The sequence below is a fragment of the Pteropus medius genome, unplaced genomic scaffold, assembly GCF_902729225.1.
Source record: "Pteropus medius unplaced genomic scaffold, Ma_sr-lr_union100, whole genome shotgun sequence".
NCBI lineage: Eukaryota > Metazoa > Chordata > Mammalia > Chiroptera > Pteropodidae > Pteropus > Pteropus medius.
In genome coordinates, this window is record NW_024354501.1 from 721,842 (window position 1) to 743,313 (window position 21,472).

At 63.9% G+C, this 21,472-nt stretch overlaps 1 protein-coding gene across 1 annotated transcript in view; it reads left to right on the forward strand.

Annotated features, from left to right (window-relative positions):
* The window catches only part of ATP10A (ATPase phospholipid transporting 10A (putative)), a 55,103-nt gene that overhangs the window by 31,632 nt on the left and 1,999 nt on the right, over positions 1-21,472 (forward strand). The window contains exons 7-17 of the mRNA XM_039853453.1: positions 8-275; positions 1,431-1,648; positions 3,694-3,888; positions 5,924-6,512; positions 7,744-7,847; positions 7,917-8,043; positions 11,572-11,756; positions 12,656-12,977; positions 14,798-14,874; positions 17,589-17,714; positions 20,600-20,800. Of these exons, the coding sequence (XP_039709387.1) occupies positions 8-275; positions 1,431-1,648; positions 3,694-3,888; positions 5,924-6,512; positions 7,744-7,847; positions 7,917-8,043; positions 11,572-11,756; positions 12,656-12,977; positions 14,798-14,874; positions 17,589-17,714; positions 20,600-20,800 (2,412 nt within the window). The remainder of the gene's footprint in view (positions 1-7; positions 276-1,430; positions 1,649-3,693; positions 3,889-5,923; positions 6,513-7,743; positions 7,848-7,916; positions 8,044-11,571; positions 11,757-12,655; positions 12,978-14,797; positions 14,875-17,588; positions 17,715-20,599; positions 20,801-21,472) is intronic.

Here is a 21,472-nt window from a genome sequence, read left to right on the forward strand (position 1 = left end):
GCTGTGTCCTGGCGTCTTCCAGGTTTTGATCCCGATCTCCCTGTACGTGTCCATCGAGATCGTCAAGGTGTGCCAGGTGTACCTCATCCACCAGGACGTGGAGCTGCATGACGCCGAGACAGGCTCCCAGCTGCAGTGCCGCGCGCTCAACATCACCGAGGACTTGGGCCAGATCCAGTACATCTTCTCGGACAAGACCGGCACCCTCACCGAGAATAAGATGGTCTTCCGGCGCTGCGTCGTGTCGGGCGTGGAGTATTCTCACGACGCCAACGGTGAGTCCGGGTGGGGGCGGTCAGGGTCTGCTCTGTGGCCAGGACACGCCCCTCCCCCCCATAACGGCATCCGAGACGGACAGGAGGCAGACAGCACAGGGCGTCCGCGTGGAGCCGATCCTTAGGGGGACTCGGTGGGAAGGGTCGGCTGGATGTAATCGCGTTGTGAGTTTTATAAAACCGGGAACCAAGATTAAAGCCACCCCACTCAACAGAAGGCTCAGGGACGTCCCCCTGGTTTTATGCCGTGTGTGCCATCGAAGCGAGCACGCCGTGACCGTGTCCCCTCGTGCCCTCGCCGTCTCCTCTGTAATGTTTCCGCCCGGGGCAGAAAAGCCCACGGCTACGAGCTGTGAAGGACTCGGACCCGGCCGGCCAGGTTGGTCTCCGAGAGCGAGATCGGAAGCTCCGTGGGCAGGACCCCGGCTGAGGCCACAGATTTTGACAGCTGTCACTCACCATAGAACGCAAGGGCCTCGTCGCCCCCAGAGGCCCCGGGAGCCATCGGGCGAGGATGGAGGCAGGAGGCACCTTCCAAGGTCACTCCACAGCCTGGCCTCTCGCAGCCTCTCAAGGATGCTGAGTGCACACGTACCTGACTGGAGACCGTAGCCCTCTGTGACCTCGCATCCTGGTGACACTGTGCCCAGGGCCCGGTGTCCCCTGCTCCAGCCCTCGCCCCCAAGGGACGTCAGGGCACCGCTGAGGACACCTGGTCAGATGGCTGCACGGTCCCAGGCCGCTGGCACAGTAGCAATGGCCCGAGGGAGGCTGACCCCTGGCTCCTAACACAAGATGAGGAGTGGACGGTCCCGTGTCCAGGCTTCGCTCTTCCTTGCTGGCCACTCGCCACCAAACTGGGGCTGATGCCAGCCAGTGGCGAGGGGGACGTGGAGGGGGCTTCTCTCCTGAGTGGGGCTCTTGGCGTTGGCGTCACTCGGCCTGTGACATTGACAAGTGGCTTCCCTTCCTGATCTCTGTTTTTCTCACCAATAAAGAAAGATGCGGGATGGGAGGCCGGGCCCAGATGAGGAGCCCATCCGGGAAGGTGGCAGACGCTCAGGTGGCCTCGCACAGGTGGCCTCGCCGTCAGGGAAGGTGGCAGACGCTCCGAAGCCTCCCAGTGACGCGTCCCCCACGTCCCTCTCCCCACAGCACAGCGTCTGGCCCGGCACCAAGAGGCCGACTCAGAGGAGGAGGAGGCGGTGTCCAGGGGCGGCTCGCTGTCCCAGCGCGGCAGCCTGGGGAGCCACCAGAGCGTCCGCGTCCCGCACCGCAGCCCCAGCACGCGGTCGCACCGGCCCACGGGCAGCCGGGCCGAAGCCAGGTGGGCCAGCGTGCTGTCCAGGCGCACGGCCTTCAGCAGCCCCATGGTGAGTCCTCCGAGGATGGCGGCCGCCCCGTGCCAGCACCGGCCACCTGTCCTGCCCTCTGTCACCCGCCCGTCGGAAGGGTCTGTGTTTAGCAACACACACGCGCTGCTGCTGGGGTCGGGCTCTGGTCAGTCTGCACAAGGTGTTGCAGCCAACACCGCCACGTGTCTCCCAAAACGCTGACGGCCTCGCTGCCACGGCTCCTAAGGCTGCGGACTGGCGGGTGGGTGACAGAGAGGAAGTCTGTCCTGCCAGACGAAAGAACGAAACATCAGAGCAAGATGGCAGTGGGGGAAAAGCCAGGCCAAATGGGAAAAACAGTAGTTTGAATTCGATGAGCCCAGCCCCGGAGGCACACGCTCTCCCGCACGGCGTCAGTGCCCACGCGTTCCGGAAGCGAGCGACAGCTCCCGAAAGGTCCTTTTTCTTCTAAGATGTCCTGAGCACAGAGAGGGGCATCTGTTTGGTGGCCTCGTCCCTTTCTGCCCTTTGAGACTCAGGGAGGCTGCCACTTCAACAGAGGTGACGGCGGACCGCGGGCCTTGCCTGGCGGGTTTAAATGGAGCGCCTGGCGGGGGCGGGGCCTCACACCTGGCAGGGACACTGTGTCAGAGCTGGTCTCCGTGACGCCGATCCAGCGGTACGAGGTGAGAATATTCGGCACAGTGACCGAGGGAGTCAGCGATCGGAAGATTTCCGTGCGTGAGGTTTATCCGTGTGTTACTTACGTCAGCAAAACGGTGAAAAAACGTATTGTGATGAATGGTCAGATAAGTTATGCTGAGTCTGTTTCGAAATTGTTAAAAACTGTCCTCCCCAACACACACACCCTTATTTGCAGTTTTGCAGGTCAGCCTTGGTCCGCAGATATTACGTGGAAAATTCTAGAAGCCAGTGTTTCATCAGTGTTAAATCGCGAGCTGTTCTGAATAGCGTGAGGGAACCAAATCTGCCCCGTCCCGCTCTGTCCCGCCCGGGGCGTGAGTCGCCCCTGCCCCCCGCATGTCCGCGCTGCAGACGCTCCCGCCCGCGAGCCCCCGGGTCGGTCTGGGTCCTCGGATCAGCTCTTGTGGCGTCACTGCACCTGTGTTCAGGTCGCCCTTATTTGACCTCATGATGGCCCCAAAACACAAGAGCGGCGACGCTGGCAGTTCAGACACACCAAGGAGAAGCCGGAACTGCCTCCTGTGGCTGAAGCAGGGCGTACAGGAGGAAACGTGCCCTGCGTGGGGTCCGGGCACCCCCTGGGGGCTGCGGGACGTGTCCCCCGTGGGTTGGGAGCCGCTGTCATTCTTAAAGGCCCAGAAAAGACTACACAATGTTAGGGGGAAAATAGAAACTGCCAATCTGTGTATAACTTTCATTATTCAGATATAATTTACGTATGACATTGCACAAGTTGAAGTTGGGAAATGCACATCAAACCACCATGAGCTACCACCCCACACACGTTACGGTGGCCGTCATCGAAAAGACACGAGACGAGTGTCAGTGAGGACGTGGATACAGGGGGCCCTCGTGCCCTGTTACTGGGGGGGATGTTGGCTCAGACACTACGGAAAAGTGTGGAGCCTCCTTGAAAAATTAAAAATAGAGCTGCCGTACGATCCAGCAATTCCACTTCTATTTATCCAGAGAAAATGTAGAAAACATTTTGATCATGTAAAATATAAACGTGTAGAAACAAGTCTGGAACAAAACGCAGACGTGCGTGTTTCAAAAAGTAGAAAATGCTGCGAGGTAGCGTAGCGTGATTCGGAATTTTAAGTTTCCTGTGCTTTGTATTTTTCAAGTCTAAGATGGTACTTTGTAACATCACGTATTCTTAGATGCATTATCTTATAGTAACACGTCTACCTTATATATGAGAATATGTGCATCTTACAGAGTTAGAACTATGCACGATTCATCATTACGAGATGGCACACGAGAAGATGATGTGTTCTCAGGTTACGATAAGATCGAGGTGCCTCAAACAGCGAACCACCAAGATACTTAGCGGGTCGTGGAGTCAGACTCAGCCCTTGGCCTCTGTTTTCTTCCAGGAGAAAGATGTCACACCCGACCCAAAGCTGTTTGAGAAAGTGAGCGAGTGTGACCGGCGCCTGGCCATCGCAAGGCACCAGGAGCGCCCGCTGGCCCACCTGTCACCTGAACTGTCTGACATTTTCGACTTTTTCATTGCGCTCACCATCTGTAACACAGTGGTGGTCACGTCCCCCGATCAGCCACGGCAAAAGGCGAGTTCCGAGGTGTCCCCGTGAGCCCAGGCCGCCGTGGACATGGCGGGCCCCCTACCGTCTTCCCGATGGCATGCTTGTCCCTTCCCACCTCTCAGGAGTAAGGGGCTACTGCGGGCAGGGCAGCTGGTTGGCCCTGCGGTGCCCGGGCCGTGTGGGAGAGGACAGATGCCCTCTGAAGCCAGGACAGGAGGGGCAGGGGCCGGATGGCACCCGCCTGCGCGACCCACCTGGAGCCCCGTGCTCCCAGGCTCACCGAAGACAGGGGACAGGAGGGGCTGGGCCCAGACGCTGGCCGCGATCCTTGTCCTCACTGCTTAGCTGAGTGGCTTCCGTCCCCTCCCCGTGCCCCAGGCACCTGGGGACGGCTCCGTGGGGTTGGGCACAGGTGAAGGCGTGGAGGTGGACCCTGCCAGGGAGGAGGGGTCGGGTCCACGGGGGGGCCCGGGCGGGAGCAGAGCGTGCACAGGCGGGTGCGTTTGGGGCAGTGGTGTGGTTCTCTCTGGGGATAGTAAGGGCTCTGTGCAGAGGGGCGCCAGTCACCCCGGCTGCTCAGAGAGCCCAAGGGTGGGCCAGGAGCCATGTGGGGGAAGGGCGCCTAAGCACGGAGGGCCACCCTGCGTCCAAGCAGCTCTGCCGGGTGAAAATGACCATGCTCTAGCCTGGACGCACCCTGCCCCTGCCACCTAGGCCCTCCCCACCCCTGGGTCAGCCCGATCCGGGGGTCCCACTGGGAGCCCTGGCCAGGTGATGTGGGGAACAGGTCTCTGTCGCATCCGAGGCAGCAGCGCCGCCCTGTGACCTCCCTCCTCGGCACGGCCTGCATAGGTCCTGAGGTGACAGCCTCACCACTCAGAGGCACAGGCTTGTGCCACCAGCCCGGGGCGAGGGCCGCTTCCTGCCCCGTGTCTCCTGCTGTCTGGCCTCTGGGCTCCTCCGTGCCTCTGTGGTCAGCCCCTCTGGCGGGTGTGTCTGGTTTCTAGGTGGACCCTGTGTGACAGACCCGGGCATTTTGGCACTTAGTGATGCTCACACAGGCAGGGAGTTCCGTGGAGGGACAGAACACTCAGCCACACACCTTCACGAGATGAACTTGTCTCTTGATGCCTTTCTGCCCCCACGTATTGGGGTACCCTGCCTTCAAGGGCGTGTGGAGCCAGCAGGAGCTCTTGTGTGGTTGGCTGTCTCGCCGGCCTAGATAGGTGACAGATTTAAAGTCATCCAAGGGACAAAGAACAAGCATCCTTGTCACAACTGGTCCTGTGTGCCTTGCTTTGCCAAATACCTGCCTTTTCTGGAGGCTGTTGCCATGATTCACAGCTTTAGACACGGGGGCAAATCACGGAGATTGAAGGGGACCTGTAATTCGGTGTTTGGTCGTTTTGGCATTTGTTCTAAACCCGTCATCTAGCAGAAAATTAAAACGGTGCGCTGTAGCCGCGTCGGTGGACAGCACGCACGTAAGCGCCGTGGCACCGTCGTGGGGCTTCGACAGCTGCATGTGACTCGCTTTGTTTTCGTTTCTCGTTAAACATAAGCATTTACTGACTTTTTCAGAAGTGTTTAGTGATTTAGATCCTGAATTTGTCTGTCTTTCACTTGTTTAGAACAATTCTTTGGGGTCTGGGAATGTTATTTGTAGATTTAAACATTTTATAGACAACGTTCAGACGAACGTGTAAACTGGCCTTTTCTTAAGGGGCTTCATTCAAGGGGAGGGGGCTGGATTTTGTGACAAGCAATGACAAGCCACTCCTCTGATCCTTCTCTGCAAAGCACTGGCTGAGGGGCCAGCCAGCAGAGGGGGCAGTCTGAAAGCCTGCGGGCTCCCCCAGCCACCGACTCCATTGAGTCAGTCCAGGCCTCAGTTGTGACTACCCTGGTGACATATCCTAAAAGAATGCGTGTGGCACAACTTTCCTTAAGTGATGGCCTCAGGACAGATTCCAGGGGCAGGGGAATGGAGGCGGGGTGGGGCCTGGCTCACCCGTGTGCCCCCTGCTGGCTCACCTGTGTCCTGCCTGCTTCCCCGCAGGTGAGGGTGAGGTTTGAGCTGAAGTCCCCTGTGAAGACCATAGAGGACTTCCTCCGCAAGTTCTCCCCCAGCCGCCTGACCTCGGGCTGCCCCAGCATCTCGAACCTGGCCGCGGCCAAGGCCACGCACAGGTCAGGCTCCAGCTCCCTGTCCACCGACAGCACGCTGCTCAGGCTAGAGGACAGGCTGGGCCAGCCGGCCCCGGCCATCGCCAGCAACGGCTACAGCGGCGGGGCGGCCAGCTGGGCCCGAGACCCGGACCCAGACCCGGACCCAGACCCGGACCCGGACCTGGAGCCGGACTCGGAGCCCGAGCTGCGCTACGAGGCGGAGAGCCCCGACGAGGCGGCGCTGGTGCACGCGGCCCGGGCCTACAGCTGCGCGCTGGCCGCCCGGCTGCACGACCAGGTGTCGGTGGAGCTGCCGCACCTGGGCCGCCTCACCTTCCAGCTGCTGCACACGCTGGGCTTCGACTCCGCGCGCCAGCGCATGTCCGTGGTGGTCCGCCACCCGCTCAGCGACGAGATCTGCGTCTACACCAAGGGCGCCGACTCGGCCGTCATGGACCTCCTGCTGCCCTGCGCCCCAGGTACCCCACGCCCACACCAGGAGGAGTCGGCCCTCCCCGCGGGTGCAGGCCGAGGGGTCACCTGCCAGGAGCCCTGCGCCCGCTGCCGCGTCCTCCCCGCAGGTCCGGGCGGAAGGGGGTGGTTAGTGGGGCTTCGGCGCCCGGTCACCCCGACAGCGGCCTTGGGGGCGGAAGGTGCGGCCAGCATCCGGGCGTTCAGGCAGATGTAAAGGTTCACGTTTCGATGTTCCAGAGGGTTCCTTCCCGCCCTGCGTTTGCCCATTTTAGCCCCTTTATGGACCTGTCCCAGGTCCAGTGCGGGCCTCCCGCCCGTGCCTCGGCCCTCCATCCCCACTGCCGGCAGATCAGCTCCGTCTTGGTCCGTGTCACTTGGGATTGAAAAGAAGTGTGCACAGTGTCGGTGTGTAGGGTGGGACTTGGGCGAGCAGGACGCGTAGATGCAGCTTCCGGGACGGGAGGGGAAGGGCCGGCTGACCAGCCACCCGGTCACTCAGCAGAGTGGGTCCCAGGCGCTCAGAGGACCAGCGGGGGAGAAGCAGGCGGAGGCGAGGGTGCCGCTGGCGGGGCGGGGCCCCGTGGGCCGGAGACGCCCCTTCCCACCGGGTCCCAGAGCCCCGGAGCAGGGGGCGGGGACCCTCCGCTGTGGAGAACGCACCTGGGGGCTCTGCGGACAGACGCCGCTTTCCTGGCGCAGAGCGCTGGCCGCAGAGGCAGCCGCGCAGGTGCACGGCGCAGCGAGAGCCACTGGGACGTGCCTCTGGTGCGCCGGCCTCAAGGGTGTGTCGCGGTGCCGCGGCTGCCGCAGCCCCGGTCAGCACGTCCGCCGCCTCGTAAAAGCGCACGTCGCCCTGGCCTTCAGTCACGGAAGGCAGCGGCCAGGGGCGGGGAGAACGTACTAGCTAAGGGCTGACTACTTCTTCGCTTCCTAAAACACTGTGGTTGAAAGATACACCACGTAAGTGGCACCCTGTGCAGCGCGCCGGCCGCCCGTCGCCAGGTCCCGAACTGGACCGAGAGCCGGGCGAACGCCCTCCCCCCTCCCCGCCCTGCTATCCGCCTCTGAGTGTCACCACTTTGTGACCTTCAAGCTGCTGTTCCCATGGCGAGCTGGCCGGGGGCAGGTGATCTCTGCAGCCAGGCGCGCAGGGCCGCGAGGTCCCGGTCTGGTCCCGGTCCGGCCCGCGGCGCCCCGCTCGGGTGTCCCTCACCCTGTTCCCGCCCCGCTCCCCAGACGATGCCAGAGGCCGGCACCAGCAGCACATGCGCAGCAGGACGCAGCAGCACCTGAACCTGTACGCCGTGGAAGGCCTGCGCACGCTCTGCATCGCCAAGAGGGTGAGCGCGGGCTGCCGGGGCGCGCGCGTCTCCGAGCCCCGCACCGCGCTCACCCGCGTGTCCGCGCAGGTCCTGAGTCCCGAGGAGTACGCCTGCTGGCTGCAAAGCCACCTGGAGGCGGAGTCAGCCGTGGACAACCGCGAGGAGCTGCTCTTTGAGTCGGCCACCCGCCTGGAGACGAACCTGCATCTGCTCGGTAAGTCGCCCGCGCACGTGTCACGTGGACCGGTGTCAAGTTGGCAGACTGGGAGGGGACCCGACTCTAGTTGGTGGCAGCTCTGATCACAGCGCCGCTTGGTTAGGGAACCACAGGCCTGAGACTAGGGCGGCCCCCTGGTGGCACTGCCCGGCACCGTGTGCTCTCTCCAGGGCCCGCTGGACGGGGTCCCTCGTGTCCTCTGCACGGCCACCTGGTCACTCCTTAAACCCCCGCTTTCCCACCAGAAACAGATGAGAAGCCAGGCAGCCCAGCAACCGACCCCTCCCCACCCAGGAAGCAGAAAGGAGGCGCGTTGGGCCCCAGAAACCGCCGTGTTACATCTTAGGAACGTTTCTGAGGTTTAATTTGGATGGATGGAAATGGGGTCGTTTTCGTTAAGATGTGCCTGTATTTGCTACTGTGTTGGTAGCAGTGTTTATTTATTACTTCACTATTTTAACATTTAATACTTTAAATAGCTCGTTGATTTAACATTTTTAAAGCATTAGTAAATTGGATGGGTCTCTGTGTGCATGCTCTCGCGTGCCCACCCAGGGGCCAGTCGTGACCGTGCCGTGGTGCTGGTGGCAGATGGATGGCCCTCCTGGGCACAGAGAAGTGGAAGTTTGTCTTTCCTGTCAAATAGGAAGGCCGTCTTCACTCAGTGTCCCCGGGGTGAATGAGACAGGTCGCGGGGTCTCCTCTAAGGCCAGGCTGCGGTTTAGAGTGAGGGCTGCCACTCCAAGAGGCTGCGGTCAGGCCCGGGGAGGGAAGGGGCTCGGGGCCCCCTCCCGGCCTTCCTGGCCCTCCCCTGGGGGCGCTCCGGCCCTGGTCAGCTGTGCTTCTGCGGTGGGGAGAGGCCTCCTGGTGCCTCTCCCAGCGAGCACGGGGCCGCCATGCCCAGCAGTGCAGACAGAACCGGTCCCCGGTACCTGGGATGAGCATGGGCTGTGTACATCCACCGCTGTCCTGCATCCGCCTGCCCTCAGACACACCCGCCTTCCCCGGCCACCGTGCGGTCCTGGCTCCGCCACTCGCTGGCCGTGGGAACTGGGCTTCCTCACCTGCTTGGGGAGGGGCGGGGGGGGCGACAGTGGGGCTGAAGGGGGTGCAGCGAGTGCTGAGCGACCGGCAGACACAGGGCCCGGCGCCCAGCAGCAGCGCGGACGTGCGTTGCATGTCCCTGCCCCACGCCTGTCCCAGCCTGTCTGGCCTCCACAGACTCCAGTGGTCAGGCCCCCGTCACCTGCCTCGGCCCATGCTGTGCGTTAGCGTGTCCCAAGCGCCTGACAGCCCTCGTCCACCGGGGCTCAGCCTGGCTTGAGACCCGCTCCCCGTCCCGGGTCTTCTCCACGCGGACCGCCTCCTGCCTGGGCAGTTGTGTCAGGGCCCCGATCCGGCGCTTTCTGTGGGGTCAGCTCAGCGTCCCGTCGCTTACGTCTCTCAGGGCTTCGATTCAGCCTCGTTCCGCCGCCATCGCAGCCAGGTGCTGCCCCTGAGCGCGCTCAGTGGCTGTGGGATGGGCGGGCCAGGACCCGCTGGAGCGAGGGGCACCGGCCGGTGCTGTGGCCCACACGTGCCCGTGTGGATCTCCAGGAGCTTCGACAGGCTCCTGATGCCACGTGGCAGCTCGAAGCCAGAGGCCGTGGGGTGGTCACACCACAGAAGTGGGCGAGGGCGGCATGTCAGCCTCCCCCCCCGGCACGTGGGTCGTCACACGTCCCACCCCAGCTGCCTGAGACCGTCGCAGTTCCGGTGGCGAGGCCGGGCTGGGACAGGAGGGCCACCACCTGTGTCCCCACCTGTCCACGGCGCGGGGCTCCAGCTCCTGAGAGCCATTTCTGCCAGAGGCAAAAGAAGCGTTTACGTTTTAACGTCGCGGAGCTGAATGCCCATCTTGACGGCTTTTCGTTGACGTTCTTGTCGAACAGCTTCCAAGGCCCATGGCGGAAGGAGCGCCATCCGCGCTCTGTTCTTGAAGTTTTCTTTCCTGTAATGGTCCGGCCAGGCCCCCACGTTCCAAGGACGTTCTCGCTGTCCCCAGCTTCCCCACTGTCATCTGAAAGTCCTCACTGAAAGCCCCCTGCGCTGGGGACCCCTGCAGCGCTCGCATCTGGGGGATGCTGAGAATGTTTTTGCCGGGCACGTAGCAGCCCGTCAAGGTCATGCTCCTCCGGTGAGCATCACGTTAAGTGTGAAGGAGGCTGAGTGAGCACACGTCTCTCCCCAGACGTGAGAGAGCAATCACAGTCGAGCGACACTTCAGGGTGGCAGGAGAGGGGACAGGCCAAGAGCAGTTGGCCTCCCTGCCGGGATGGTCTGGGACATGCTCACGGGCTGGAGCCCGCTGCAGTTCCTTCCCCAGCAGACCTCGAGCCCACGCCCCGCCTGGTCCTTCCTCACGGGGGTGGCTCAGAGCAGGGGGCAGCAGGTGCAGTGTCCCTTCATCCTTCTCGGGCTCCCATGTGGCCTCTGGGGGCCCCGGAGTGGAAGGCGGCACGGGGTGGAGAGCAAGGGCAGCCCCTCCCGGTGGGCTCTTGGGGAGCTGGTGATGCCGCTTCCTGAGCCCGGGGCTGGTTGCACAGGTGTGAGTTCCGGAAGCACCTCGGCGGTTGTACTGACATCATGTGCACGTGTGGTCCGCGTGTGGCACCCTGGCCTCACCCCCCACCCCCGCCGTCTCCATCTAGGAGGGGGACGGGCACGGCGTCTTGGAGTTGGGGCTGCTGCTGACCCAGGCGTCAGGGCGCTGGCCTTTGGCCGAGGGCCCCCTTCCCAGCCTGCGCGTGGCGCCCTCCTCCGCGTCCTCACGTGGTGGAGACGGTCACCGCTCCGGGGCCCCATGTGTGAGGGCCCTAATCCCACAGCAGGGTCTACCCCGTGAGCTCATCGCCTCCCGAGGGCCCCACCGCTCGCCCTGGGATTGGGGCGTCGGGCTGTCGAGCTGGTGGGCAGGGACGAGCACGCAGTCCGCAGTGGCATCCAGGGACGGAGCAGCGCTCAGGCGAGAGAGGCAGGGCTGCCCTTCTGAAGGAAGGCAGAGCCTACGTCCGCACTGAGCAGCAGGTCCCCCCAGCACCCCGAGGCCCTCATGGGAGAACCTGCCCCACGCAGCATGCGGCGCAGGCGGTGTGTTCGGGAAAGCGTTGTGCCGAGGAGCAGCAGGCCCGTGCATCGGCGGGGGCGGTGTGTTCGGGAAAGCGTTGTGCCGAGGAGCAGCAGGCCCGTGCGTCGGCGGGGGCGGCTAAGGTGTGGCTGTCATCACGGCAGCCTGACGGGGTGGCTGGTGGTCGCATTTCCACACCCGGACTGCGGGCACCTGCCATCCCCCCAGAAGCCCTGGTTCCGTGTTTCTGCTGCGGGTCAGTGAGGGTGGCCGGCCGTGCCGTGGGCGCAGAGGGCTCCGGTCAGGGCTCCCTGGTTTTCTGCCCACCCTCAACTGCGTCCAGGTGGGAGAGCTGCGTGAGGCTCCGGGCCCTGTGGTTGGGGACGAGGGCTCACCCGCGCCGGTGTGCCTCTGACCAGGCGCCACCGGGATCGAAGACCGCTTGCAGGACGGGGTCCCCGAAACCATCACCAAGCTGCGGCAGGCCGGCCTGCAGATCTGGGTCCTCACCGGCGACAAGCAGGAAACGGCCGTGAACATCGCGTACGCCTGCAAGCTGCTGGACCACGACGAGGACCTCATCACCCTGAATGCCGAGTCACAGGTGAGAGAGCCGTCCGCGGCCCGCCCCGCCCTCTGTCTGCACCTGTGCTGGCTCAGAGCCACCTGGCGGCCGCGGCCCGAGACCCCGCATTCTCTTCAGGGCCCCCCCCCCGCCTCGCTGCACCCCCCGCCCGCCCTGGGTCGTGACCTGCCACGCTCGCCAGTCGGCATGTCTGTGCCTTTCGCCCGTGTTCACGGCCATGTCCTCCCGTCCGCTGGTTTCTAGTTCCACTCACCCTTCTAAATGTGCGAGGTCCCCGGTCAGCACGTGTTGAACACAGCTGGACTGCCGTGGGGCCTGCAGGACACTGGCCACCGAGCTTGCCGTCATGGGGGACCAGGAGCCACCCGCGTCCCTGAGATAGTTGGCCCTCTGCCTCTGCCCCCTGCCCCTGCAGGCCGCCTGCTCTCTGGGCAGCAGGCACAGTTTGGGAAGGGCGTCGCCAATTGGAAGCCTCAGTAATGAGCCCGCTGGGCCCGCCAGACAGCTGCAGGAGCTCACGAGCGCCACGCGCCTCTGGGCTGCCCAAGCGCCTGCGCCCTCTCCATGTGTCCCCTGGGGATGGGGCCTGGGGAAGGGCCCCAGAGGGCTGTAGGGATGTGCGGGACCCTCTGGCCTGTCTGGGCAGCCCTGTGGCCAGGGCAGCTGGGCCTCCCGGTGAAGATGCCATTCCAGCCCACACACGGTGTGACAGGGTCTCACGAACACGCTCGGCCTGCTCACCGTCTGCTGTGTGCAGTCGCACCCTGCAGCTGGCCCCGTTTGAGGAGGGGGGCTCGGCCGGGCCGGCAGCCTGCTGTCCTGGTGCTCGTCAGGCCCAGAGGGGCAGGGGCGGGGGCAGGTGGCCTGGTCTGCGGCCTGGCCAGGCGCACCGCACCCACCTGTCCTGTCCACGGCAGGAGGCGTGCGCGGCCCTGTTGGACCAGTGCCTCCGCCATGTGCAGTCCACGGCCCCCCGCAGCGCCCCCCAGAAGACCTCCGGTAGTGTGGGCGTGGCCTTCTCTCCCATCTGCCCACCCGCCGAGCCCCCCGCCTCCGGCCCCAGCCTTGTGATCGATGGCAGAAGCCTGGCATATGCCCTCGAGAAGCACCTGGAGGACAAATTTCTCTTCCTGGCCAAGCAGTGCCGGTCAGTCTTGTGCTGTCGCTCGACGCCCCTGCAGAAGAGCATGGTGGTGAAGCTGGTCAGGAGCAAGCTCAAGGCCATGACCCTGGCCATAGGTGAGTGCCCGGGCCAGCTGAGAATGGGGATTCTTGGCAGGTGCTTCCGTGAGCTGCCTGGGCCGAGGCTGTGTGATGCCGGACGGACCCAGACACATGGCAGGGATCGGAACACCCACGGCCTCCTGTCAGCTGACTTCTGCTGACCGTCCCAGACGAGCATCTGGTTACAGAAGTCCGTCCTAAGTCATGAGCAGGTGCTGAGTCTTCCACCGCGTCCATAGGGACTATGTGCCCAGTGGCTTCTGCTGGCACATGGGGACCACGGAGCCTCTGGCTCCTCTCTGGGCTGCCTGGCAGGCACCTGCCTCCTCTGCACGCCCCCCACCCACCCTGTGCAGGGCCTGCTCCCGCCAGGCTCGGGCCCAGCAGCACTGCCTGCTGGTGAGGGCCTGGAAGGACCGCGGGTGACCGGGGTGACTTGGGGACGGGGGATCCCCGTGACCCCAGATGTCGGTTTGCTCTTCCTGTGGCTGGAACCCACACCTGGGTGAGTGCTGGCTCTGTAATCACCTGATTGGGAATAATTATAGTATTTTCTGCAAAGACCTGTGACAGCCTGTCCTTGTTGACTGGGGGTTGCCCCCTGCCACGTGGGGAGCCTGACCAGGACAGAGTTGAGGCCAGTGCAGAGCCTGGGTCTGGGGTGGCCTGAGCGTCACTGTCACGAAGACGGCCCAGGCTCGGGGAAGACAGGCAGCTGCTCCGGGCGGCTCTCCTGAGGGGCTGTCTCAGGACCAGCTTTGTCCCCATGCCTGGAGTGGCCTTCTGGTCCCCCTGAGCAAGTGCTGGAGGCAGGAGCCGGGACTCTGCAAGCTGAGTCTCCATCCCCCGCCCCCACCTGCTCCTCCCATCTGTCCTCGGTGGTAACATGTCCCCTGGTACAGCTGCTGCCAGACGTGAATGACGAAGCGCATGTTTGCAGCCTGCTCGGGGCCTGGCTCTGCCACCGAGTCACTGGTGTGCAGTTCTCATTTAAGAAAGCGGAGGCAAAGCCTTGGCTACTTGAACAGGACGCAGGGGCAGCACGCTGACCCCTGGGACGCGAGCTCGTCTCCCACTGGCAGTCACGGCCTCGGAGCCCTCATCCTGGGCCCAGGGACGACTCACAGACAGCACCGTGGCCCGTGACGTCCATTCTGAGTGGCGTTCGGGGAAAGCCGCGGAGGTGGGCGTGGCCTCCCAGCTTTCAGTCCAGCGGCTATTCTTGGGCCCAGAATCCAGAACAGCAGGTGACAGGAGGGAGACAGTCAGTGCCCACGTGAGGGGCCGCTCCGCCTGCACATCTGCGTGTTTGAAACTTGTCACTCCGTGGTGTGGGTCCTTCTGCCCGCTTCCAGAAAGGGTCACGACGGTCACTGAGTGACAGTGACAGTCTGCTTGCCTCCCCTCGAAGGTGTTGGGCGCTGTCACCTGCGCCTGGGAGGCTAAGCACTTTGTCGGCAGCCTGGCTGACCAGACGGCCCCCGGGGTCCCCGCGAAGTGGCTCTGCCTGTGTGGGTGGGACTCGCCGCCTCGGAAAGCACGGCGAGGGGCCGAGTTGGGCAGCGTGACCGATCACTCTACACGTGACAGGGGCAGGGCGCTCCGCAGGTGACTGGACAAGAGAGCACCCGTAGAGCCACAGGGTGTTGGGGCGTTGCTGGCACGTGGAGCTGACCAAGGGAGGAGGTGCTGTCGCCCGCGCCCCGTGCCGGTCCCCGGATCCCGGCTCGGCTGGCCCAGGCGCACTGCCCGCTTCTCCTCGCCCTGGCCCGGCCCAGCGGGGACCCCGTGAAGCACCTCCACGCCAGCGACGCTTCCTGCCTGATTCTTTCCAGGGGACGGAGCCAATGACGTCAGCATGATCCAGGTGGCAGACGTGGGCGTGGGCATCTCGGGCCAGGAGGGCATGCAGGTAAAGACTGACCGGGCTGTCCAGGGCGACCTCCCCGTGGGCTGCGTCCAGCCACGTGAAGGGCTGGCCTCGGGCGCAGCGGAGCCCACAGCAGCCGAGGCAGAAGGTGGCTGCGAGGTGGCCGGGCCGGGCGCGGCCGCTGTCCTCAGGCGTTCTCTGTGGCGCAGGTAGAACAGGCGGGGGGCTCGTCACCTCCTCCCTGGCTGTTCGCGCCCTGCCTCTGGGGCATTTCCATGGCCCCTGAACACTAGTGACGCCGCTTGAGAGACTGGCTCTGCACGTCCCCGTTGTCACCATGTGCTCCCCACATGGGACCCAGATGCCGAGCCAAGGGGCTCATTAAGACGTACTGCTCTGGGCGTCGTTACGATTTCCTACATTTGATTAACTTTGAATCCCAACGTCGTTCAGCTTGCTAGCGACTTCAGGGAACACGCTCTCACGTGTTCTCATTTTAAGAAGCAGGACGTTGTCACCATTCAGTCACCGGCTGACTCACTCCGCCGTGTGCTCGGGCTGGGGTCCCTCACTGAGCACTCACCGGGCCAGGCCTGACAGAGGTGCCGTCCCCAGCGAGGCACAGCGGTCGCCCGTCAGCACACTCCACACTCCGGCCCCTGCCCCACCGGCCCCCAGTCGCGTGCCTGGCCTCTTCACAGCGCTGCGTGTGGGGAGCTCGCGACACCTCAGTCGAATGAGTGGACAGAATAGTCAGCTCGTGCGGACTTTGGTGGCACTGCCTCCTGGCATTACGCTCGTTTCCTAGGTCAGCGGTCCCCAGCCCTTACGGCACCAGGGACCGGCACTCCCGTGACAGTAACAGCTGAGGATCTGAGGGGGGCTGAGGCGGTGATGCTGGCGCTGGGGAGCGGCTGCAGATGCAGACGAGGCTTCACTCACTTGCCCGCCGGTCCCCTCCTGCTGTGCGGCCCGGTTCCCGACAGGCTACAGCCAGTACTGGTCCGGGCCGGGGACCGTGCCTCAGAGTGAAGCTGAGCAGGGCGGTGCCTGTAAAGCACAGGCGTAGGGAAGGCACCCCGTAAACCCACTGACGACGATCACTGACTGGAGAGGGGACTCAGCTGCCATCGCTCACTTCCTCAAGGCGGGAGCCGGGGATTTTTGTCTGCATTTTGAGAGATGATGGGATCGGCCAGGCCTGAGGTCACATGTTCAGGCCAGGCCCGCAGCGGGCGTGAGGTCTCAGTGGGGTGCTGTGGGACACCTTGCAGCGTTCCCAGCTGCCCTTCTCTGAGGAGGTGGCACTCTGGGGGCCGCCAAGGCCCGGCACCTCCTCCTACTGGTCCAGAGCACGGGCCAGTGTCCCTGTGCAGGTAGATACGGGTGGCAGGGACACTAATCCGACCTGAGTCATCGAGGATGGGTGAGGTGTTTGGAGCTCCCCCGCCAGCTGAGGTGGGGACCTAGCGGGGACAAAGGACATTATCTCTGAGAAGCTTGGTCCTTGGGGGAGAATCTGGGCCCACCATGTTTGCTGGGCACCTGTGGGGCAGGGCCCTGGCCAGGGACGAGAGGTACAGGGTGTAGGACGGCCGCTCTGCTGGCTGCCACGGGAAGTCGGAGGAGCCGGGAAGACGGGCAGTTCCCGCGAGCTCCGCCGGACGTCATTGCAGGAGGTGCCAGGAGCAGCACGAGGGTCTCACGGCGGGTCCGACCCCGCGGACGGGCAGCAGGCCGGCGGGGGGCTTACGCGCGCTTCTCCCCCGGGGCGGGTGCTCCAGAGGCGGCCCGCGGCCTGTCCCTAACCTCTCCTAACGGCTGTCCCTGTGTCGAGAACAGGGACCCTGACTGGTGGTGTCTGTCTCCAGGTCTGTGCCTGGCAACGGGGGTTCAGGGGGTGACTGCGAGGACGGGCAGCGGACGGATGAGGGAATTAAAGAGACGCGGAGCCCTCGAGCCTCCCAGTGCCACCGGGAGGCGGTGAGGACGCGGCGTCTGCCTCGAATCCCTAACTCGGGGCTCCGAGAGCAGGCATTCTGAGGTGTCAGGCTTTTCTGTCATGTGTAACAAGTGACGTTATTCTGCACAGAAAGGACATCGCGCGTGGTCTACTCTTTTCTAGGTTTTATTCAAATATAGGAAATCAGTTAAAAGTTGAAAGCGGCCTTACACGTTTGTGCGTGACAATCCTCTGGAGACAGACGCTTTTTTCCCCTGACATTTCCTTTGATTTATTTTTCCAAATAGAGAAATTCGTCACAGGGTGGGTTCCAAGGTATTCTGGGCACAAAAGGCATCACTTTGATGGCCTTTGTCTGGCCCGGGGAGCACGAGGCTCAAAAAGGTAAAGGGACCTGTCCAGCCCCATCACCTTTCACCTTCCCTGCCCATGGAGGACACGTGCTGTCCCCACTCCGGGACGGGGGGCATGGGGCCAGCAGAGCGGGAGCCTGGCCTCGCCTACCCCGGAACACGCCTCGCAGGACGCCCCGGTCCCTGCCACGCGTCAGCAGGGCGTCTGCTCCTGGCGCGGGGAGCCCCGGGCAGAACCGCGGAGACTGCACACGCCCCGTGTTTTTCTGGACTCCGGTCTCACGTGTCTGCAGCCGTGACGATGGCCCTGAACCTGGGGCTCGCTGGGGCCGAGTTTAGCTGGGGGAGGAGAGGGGACAGCGGCCTCCCCGCCCGAGCTGGCCCCGTGCTGGGGGCGGGCTGCAGGCAGGCGGGCCTCGTGACGCGCGCTCCCTCCCCAGGCGGTGATGGCCAGCGACTTCGCGCTGCCCCGGTTCCGGTTCCTGCAGCGGCTGCTGCTCGTGCACGGCCACTGGTGCTACTCGCGGCTCGCCAACATGGTGCTGTATTTCTTCTACAAGAACACGGTGCGTGCCGCACGCGCCCCGGAGGGAGGGGGTGGGAGACGGGCAGGCCAGACGCGTGGCCGCCGAGCGCCTTAGAGTGAGGGGCGGTCTGGTTGCGAGCGTGACGCGGCCGGTGGCCGTCCCCCGTCTGTCCGGCTGCCTCTCCTGTGCGCTCAGCCCTCCGTCACCGTGGTTCTCGGGCGAGGTGCTGAGGGGCCAGACAGGCGTCACCCAGAGTGGACGGAGTCACGGGACAAGCAGGGTGTGGTCGGCGGTCGGGCAGACAGAATGAGGGGACTGTCACACTGCGGCCCTGGTACCGAATGGCTTGTGTCGAGACACACCCACACGAGTCCCCTGGGCAGGGCGCAGGCTCAGACCCGGTGGGAAGGGGCCACCAGCAGGGTCCCACCACACTGTCTCACCTGCTGGCAGGACAGGGGCGGACCCCTCAGGGCCACGCCCTGGCTCTCCGGGGCTCTGTCCAGGGTCCCGATCCATCCCGCAGTGACAGACGTGACTCCCAGTTCCTTGTTACTGGGTCCTGGCAGCCCGGCGTCTGCCCCCAGCACGAGCACCATGGCCACTTCCGAGCTCCACTCACCTCTGGGGCAGAGGGACATCCTGCCCAGACTTGTTGGCCTGCTCCTGCCTGGCCTCTGACAGCGTGTGGGGGGGTGTCCAGACAAGGGGACTCTAAAATAAGCTGGGGTAAGTGACCACCCAGGGTGGTCCCACAGACCTGCCACATGGGATGCTACAGCTCCAATGTCAGATCGGCCTGCACTCTTCTGCAAGATAAGACACAAAGGTGTTTTGCTCACCTCACTCTGTAATCCTGCTTTGAAGCCTCCGTGCTGGTCTACGCCGCCGTGAGCACAGCTCTTGCTCATGCTCAGCGGGGGGGGGAGGGTTCCCACCTGCCCGACCCCCCTCCTGCCCCTCACTCTCACCCATTACAGAGTGTCTCCTAGCAAAGGGCACCGCTGCTGAGGGCCAGTCAGGGCAGGTCTAAGTCGACAGGTTGGATCCTGGAATTAATTCACACTAGGCTCTGCCTGCGACTCTGTCCTGTCGCCTGCCGCCTCGGCCCTGGGGTTCCGGCTCCAGTGCGCGCTGAGAACAGGCGTTGCTCGCGCTCGTTAACTGCGCCCAGCTGCGGCGAGCCATTCGCCATCTATGGATTTTATTCTCTTTATCTGAAAAGCAAAGCGCACGTGGGAGTCGAGTTCTCTCCGTAATTCCTAACGAGAGCTCCCCAGACCGAGAGGAGGGTGTTGGACGTTTCTGCTGTGGACGGACAGAGTGGCCATCCCAAGGGGGCACGGCCTGTCTATTGTTGGGGAGAGGATGGGGATGGGGGCGGGGGCACCCGCTTCCGTGCGGGGTAGGACCACGGGGTAGGACACAGGGCCTCTGCACACACTTGAGACGTTCAGCGCTAACCGCTCTGCCTCTCACAGCGAGGCGGTCATTATTTTTAGGAGGAAGTTGGTCTTCCTTCCCAGCACAGAGCAGAGAAGCAGTTTCCATAGCAACAGGTTTGAGAAGAAGGCTTCCTGGTACCCTTGGCAACTCCTCGCTTATCTAAACGCTCCTCCTCCACGTTCCGTTCCGTGGACTCCTGGCTCGTTATGACTCAGTTGGCCCAGCTGGTGGTGCCGGGTGCCGGGGGAGGAAGCGGGGAAGTCAACGGGAAGTCCGCGTTGGCCGCTTTCCAGGGCAGAGGGGGAAGCTGCACAAGTCGCAGACGGAAACGGGACTTGGAGGGAGTGTGACATCGTAGGTTACGTCAACAGACTCCTTCCCGGTCGTCAGAACAGGCCAGTTTCAGGTCGGGAAACGGAAGCTCCGAGAGGCTGAGTGACGGCGCCAGGTCAGAAGGGCAGAGAGTGGCAGCTCCTGGCCACCCTGGGGAGCGTTCTAATGCACGCTCCCTCGGGACGGCCCACAGCTCCAGGCCAAGGCCTCGAGCAGCTGAACAAGCTGGTTTATGGAGAGGTAAACAGTGGTCAGAGTCAAGGCCTCACCCTGGGCGTCGGCTTGCTTCTCCCTAAACGAGGTGGGCACACTGACCCTGCGTGAGCCTCAGCCGAAGGGGACACCCAGAGCTGCCGGCGGAGCAGACGTGCGGGCACGCCCAGTGTGCGAGGGCACTCCCGTCACAGGAGCGCGCTGCTCCTCGCGAGGGCCCACGGCCGAGTGCCATCAGCCCGTCCAGTTCCTGGACAAGGACACTGAGCAGAGCGCTTAAATGACCTGTGCCAGGCCGCACCGCTAACACACGTCTGAGCGCTTTGTGACTGCTAACCCACCGTGACCCCCCAGAAATGGGGGTCGGTGACCAACTCACAGGAGGCAGGGGCCCACCCCTACCTCCTACCGAGCATGTGCTCCAGGAGGCCAGGCCCCCTCCTGCAACCTCGCTGTCCAGGTCGGCGAGGCAGCGGGAGCGGTGGGGACCCGCTGGGGCTCACCCACCAGCCGAGTGCCCGAGGGGGCCCTGTGGGCACCAGCGACCCTGCCGCCACGCCCGCGTGCGTCTCTGCTACCTGCCCGCTGCCCGTCGTCGGGGAGGCGGGGTCTGGGATGCAGCACCTGGAGGTTCGGTTCAGGGAAGAGGCCAACATGGGTGACCTGGATGTGAGCAGCCCTAGACGCAGCGGGGCCTCCGCTGTGTCCCATCAGTATCTGTGGCTCTTCAGGCACGAGACCTCACACGCCACAGGCTGGCCTGGGAACACCCGGCTCCCACCGCGTGTCCTTCGTCGTCTCGGGGGGACGAGAAGGGCCAGGTGGGGGGAGAGGCCGGGGCGCGGGCCCAGTGCCCGCCCCGCAGGGCCCGGGCGGAGACTGTGCCAGGGCGGCTCCGAGCGGCTCGCCCCGCTCCCCTCTCTCGACTGCAGATGTTCGTGGGCCTCCTGTTCTGGTTCCAGTTTCACTGCGGCTTCTCCGCGTCCGCCATGATCGACCAGTGGTATCTGATCTTCTTTAACCTGCTCTTCTCGTCGCTTCCCCAGCTCGTGACTGGGGTGCTGGACCAGGACGTGCCGGCCGACGTGCTGCTGACCGAGCCGCAGCTCTACAAGAGCGGCCAGAACATGGAGGTGAGCCTCCCCGCCCCCCTCGCCTCCCACCCCTGGGAGCTGCAAGTGCCCAGGCCTCTCTGCGCGGACGACTGGGGACAACTCTTAAAACTCCAGAATCTGGCCAGCGGCGGGGGAGGGAAAAAACCGATTTTGCCGGCCCGACTCCAGAGGAAGCGGCGAGGCGGCCGGCTGTGCGCGTGTCCACACCCTCCGAGGTGTGTGTTAAATGGTTTTGTGTATCGATTTAACGCAAGACTAAAAAGACAGGGTCCAAGAAAAGGTGGAATGCAGTGCAAACTCCCCACGGCGAGTCTGCGAAGCCCACGGCCAGCCCGCCTGTCCGCCCCGTCGCTGTGGTGGCGGCTGCAGCCTCCCAAAAGGTGGTTGATCTGGAATGGGAATTAACGAGAAGGGGAACTCATAGACCGGTGACCACACGCGGATGTACATGTGTGTGAACACACCGCCTGGGTCGAGCGCCGATGACCAGGTCATCCTAAGTGCCCATCAGCGAGTTAAAATTTCACGTGCGCCGAGGGAACCACCCACAGCCTCCCGTCCAGCTCAGAACGTTCCTCTTCAAAGGACGAGCTGACGTCCTTTGCTCACCCTGGGGACCCGGGGTTGCCACGGAAGCAGGCAGCATGGGGAGGGGCTGCTGAGGGCCGCTGCGGTACCTGTCACCTGCGC